Genomic DNA, 4,879 nt, shown 5'->3' on the forward strand with positions numbered 1-4,879 from the left:
TAGTACATAAATAAATTTAATCTATTAATAATTGCTAATATATAAATTTTTTTTGTTAACTATTCGAGTTAAATTTAACCGTAAAATAATATTAAACGTGTTTGAATTTTTTAAGATTGAAATAGAGTATTTGAAATATTAGACATTAAATTAAAATTTAATTCAAATACTAAAATAGTACTTTATGGTAGTTTTAATTAGCAACTAATTGATCTTTTTTTTTTAATTTCTTTTCTTCTTTTTAATCTTTATCTATTTATTTATGAAAAAGTCTAGGGCCAGTAATTTTATGAAATTCTAGCCAGCATGTAACCATCAAAGAAGAGTGAGCTATTGGATAAAATTTCACATTAATCTCACACCATTAAAAGTCTCATGAGGACTATTTAATGGCTATAAATCCCAAATGTTGCTGCCCTAGCATTCCTCTTTATTTATTATTTTGTTATCCCTATCCCTAACACAGACCGTTTATCTTTCGCTAGGTACACATTGAGAAGATCCAAAAGTCCAATAATACTTACTATTAATAATCAATATCTTCTTTCTGTTAGCTTAGATCTTCTCCTCTACAAAATCCAACGGTGTTGCATGCAATTCAAACACCTTTATCCATTATTATGCCTTCAAAATCCACCACCACCACAAGTAGTTCATCATCAGAGCGAAGATGGATCTACGATGTGTTCTTGAGTTTCAGAGGAACCGACACTCGCACTATCTTCATTTCTCATCTCTACAACTCCCTCACAAACGCAGGAATCTACGTTTTCAAGGACAACGAGGAGCTTCGCAAAGGAGGCCAGGTTTCATCGTTACTCATGCAAGCAATCCAAGTTTCTAGAATCTCCATCGTTGTTTTCTCAAAGAACTACGCGAACTCCAAGAGTTGTCTGAAAGAGCTGCAGAGAATTATGGATTGTCGAAGAAGCATAGGCCAAGTTGTTTTTCCTGTTTTCTACAACGTAGAACCCTCTCATGTGCGTCATCAGAGAGGTGCCTTTGGAAGAAGCTTTCAGGATCTTAAGAAAACAATTTCAAAGAACAAAGCTCAACTTTGGGGTACTGCGCTTCGTGATGCTGCTAGTTTGACCGGATTTCATCTCAATAATTCCAGGTACATTTATTTTTTGAATAGAGTTCTATGGAAGGATATTGAAGAAAGAGCAAGTTATATATTGTATTATGATTGAATGAACATATACAAGTAAACGAGTCTCTAATAAAATAACTGAATAACTGTTATTAACTGAAAGGTAAGGTAGTTATTCTGTTTTAAGTAACTTGATCTCTAAGCAAAAGATTCTATTTTAACTTTTATATAATGCAACAGATTCTGTTATCATCTGCCTCTTATTATTTTTTGTCTGATTTTTCATGCATTATATATGTAAGTTAATCTTCATGTTCCCCTCTTATAATTTTACTCGATATCTTTCTTGTTTTATTTGAGTTTTGGATCCATGTATTCAACTCTCGTTGAATCAAGAAAATATTTTGAAGTATTAGATACACAACACTCCTTCTGTTTTAAAATAAGTGTCGCTTTTATTTTTGAATTCATTGAAAAATTAAATATTTGGTTCTAATTTTATCATTGACATTTTAATATGTTTTAATTATGCTCTTAGGTAAGATAATATATGATTTGGCAATCTTTTACTAATGTGTATTACTGATACATTATCAATAGTTACCACATGTCAGTAACACAACATCATATAATTGCCATGTCAATATTTTTGTCAGTAATATTAACACTTAAAAATATAATTAAAACACACTTAAACTCTTAGGCTCAAAATTAAAACAAATTACATATTAAAGATATTTTAAAAATTTTTAAAAATATTAAGAATAAAAAATATATTTTATTCTTTTAATAATTAAATATTAATATTATTTAAATAAAAAAACAGTTTTTATATATTTTAAAAAATAATTATAGTAATTTAAATACTACTTTGTAATTAATTTGACTATAATATTGTATATATTTATTTTATCATTTTTTTTATTTATAATCAATTTGACTATTATGTTGTATATTTATTTTATCATTTTTTTATTTATTCATTTTTCTCCACCCATGTAAAAAGGATTAAAATATTCTAAAGTGAGAAAGTTAATAAAGTTCTTAAATTAAGATAATGTGATATATATTTTATGAAAATCACAAAATCAATAGTGATTAATCCTTCACTTTATCACTTTACCAATTTTTTTATTTTAGAGTGAAAGAATGTTTAATAAAACAGAGAAATGAACTGAATTGTTAATTTATCATTAACTAATTAGATGTTATATAATAGGAAAAGTTTAGGAGGGCAGCAATTTTGTTAAATTTTGGCCAGCAAGTAACCAGCAAAGAAAAGTGAGTCATTGAATGAAATCCCACATCCATCTCACACCATTGAAATCATCATTGATGACTATTTGATGGTTACAAATTACAAAGTTGCTGCCCCCTAACATTCCTCTATATAATATATGAGATAACTCTGCTATATATATAGCAAACTACCACAATTATATTAAAACAGAAATAACAAAATTAAAAATAAGATAGATTAGGCTTAACAGTCATTTAACAAGTGTGACTTGATCTTCTTGATCTTGATCTATTATATTACATACATATTTTATCTCTATTATACAGGATCTAAATTCACATAAAAAATGTCTTAAGATGGACTATGATATACATATAACCTTACTTATTTATGTAACATATACAATTTTTTTTTCTTTCTTTTCCACCAAAACTTTCCCCTTTCCGATCCAACCTACTAGATTTTAGTTAGGTATTGTCGTAGTTACGGATGACAAAAAAAATTCGCATTCACATATATCTATGAGAATTATCCATGACAAGGAGACCAACAACAATCCAATTTAAAATTTAATAATATTCATAGATATCTAGAGTATCTGGCTCTCCCGAGTAGAAAAATAAGCAGGAACCTATGATGGAATAAGACAGAGATAGGGGCATTTTATTTAACGGAGACCGAAGAAGGGAAGGGATTCCCACCCCATGGCATCCCTAGCTAGCCACAGCAATGATAGCATGCATGCGTAGATAGAAGAATACCATGTCACATCTTTAGAGAATAACTCGATTAATGATTAGAAGATTTTGCATAGAATGAGTTAGTTGAGTTCTCATAACACTGAATTGTTACAACCAATAACTAACAACTAATTATTCCTTAATTACAGGAATGAAAGTGAAGATATCAATAAAATCATTGAAACTATCACTGATTCGCTGGACAATACAGTCTTGTTTGTTGCACAACATCCAGTTGGAGTACAACCTCGTGCTCAACATGTGATTAAACTATTGAACTACCAAGAATCAAAAGATGTCATGCTATTGGGGATCTTGGGAATCGGAGGGATTGGGAAAACAACCATTGCCAAAGCCATTTACAATCAGATTCACCCCCATTTTGAGTCTTATTGCTTTCTTTCAAACATCAGAGAATTCTGGGAGCAGAGTACTACCAGTCAAGTGTATTTACAAGAAAGGCTTCTTTCTGATATTTATAAAACAACAAAGATCAAAATACATAACATTGAATCAGGCATATTCATTTTGCAACAAAGGCTTCGTCATAAACAAGCACTCCTCATACTCGATGATGTTGATAAGATAGAGCAACTAAAAGCCTTGTGTGGAAGCCGCGAATGGTTCGGTCCTGGAAGTAGAATAATCATCACAACAAGAGATGAACATTTACTCAAACTGCTCCAGGTTGATCACATATCTAGAATGCCGGAAATGGATCAAGACGAATCTATTCAACATTTCAGTTGGCATGCATTCAAACAACCATGTCCTAGAGAAGATTTCGATCAACTTTCTAGAAATGTGGTTGCATATTGTGGAGGACTACCTTTAGCTCTTGAGGTTATTGGGTCATTTTTGTTTGATAAGAAAGTAAGAGAATGGGAAAGTGTGGTGGATAAGCTGAAAAGAATTCCCAATGATCAAGTACAGAGAAAGTTGAGAATAAGCTTTGATAGTTTGAATGATGATACAGAGAAAGAAATATTTCTTGACATTGCGTTTTTCTTTATTGGGATGGACCGAAATGATGTAGTACATATTTTAGATGAATATGATGCTGCGATTGGAATCAGTGTTCTTGTAGATCGAAGCCTTGTCACCATTGACAATAATAACAAGCTTGGAATGCATGATTTGCTACGAGATATGGGGAGAGAAATTGTTCGCGAGAAATCACCAAAGGAGCCAGAGGAACGTAGCAGATTATGGTTGCAAAAAGATGTGTACCATGTATTGTCAAATCATATGGTACCATAAAAAATACACAAGTTCTTTTTACCTAACAATTTAAAAATATTTAAGATAAATAGTTCTGTGACATAATATCGTATCAGAATTTTTATTACTATAAAATTTAGACATTGATTCTTTGTGTTTTTCTTTTTTGTTTTAATTATAGGGGACAAAAGCTATCGAGGGATTGACTTTAAAGTTGACCAATTCGGTTAGTTTGGAGGCAAAAATGTTTAAGATGATGAAGAGACTTAGATTACTTCAACTTGCTGGTGTGCAACTAGATGGAAATTTTGAGGATCTTCCGAAACATCTAAGATGGCTTCATTGGCATGAATGCTATTTGAAGTACATACCTTCCAACTTTGATCAAGCAAGTTTAGTTGCCATTGAATTAGAATTCAGCAATCTCAAGTTTGTGTGGAAAGAGGCCAAGGTATAACGGTTGAGTATTGTTCTTAACAAACTATTTAATACATGCAAAAATTAAATTAATTATCGGGCTTCTCAAAGAAATAACAAAAATTGACTAATAATTAACCACTAGAAATTTCATGCATTTAAAAAATA

General features: G+C 30.7%; 1 protein-coding gene across 1 annotated transcript in view; it reads left to right on the plus strand.

Moving 5' to 3' along the window:
- The window catches only part of LOC107625696 (TMV resistance protein N-like), an 8,130-nt gene continuing 3,691 nt past the window's right edge, over positions 441 to 4,879 (plus strand). The window contains exons 1-3 of the mRNA XM_016328390.2: positions 441 to 1,117; positions 3,223 to 4,324; positions 4,476 to 4,745. Coding sequence (XP_016183876.1) covers positions 621 to 1,117; positions 3,223 to 4,324; positions 4,476 to 4,745 — 1,869 coding nt within the window. The 5' untranslated portion in view covers positions 441 to 620. The remainder of the gene's footprint in view (positions 1,118 to 3,222; positions 4,325 to 4,475; positions 4,746 to 4,879) is intronic.

The sequence above is a fragment of the Arachis ipaensis genome, chromosome B02 (genome assembly GCF_000816755.2).
Source record: "Arachis ipaensis cultivar K30076 chromosome B02, Araip1.1, whole genome shotgun sequence".
Lineage (NCBI taxonomy): Eukaryota > Viridiplantae > Streptophyta > Magnoliopsida > Fabales > Fabaceae > Arachis > Arachis ipaensis.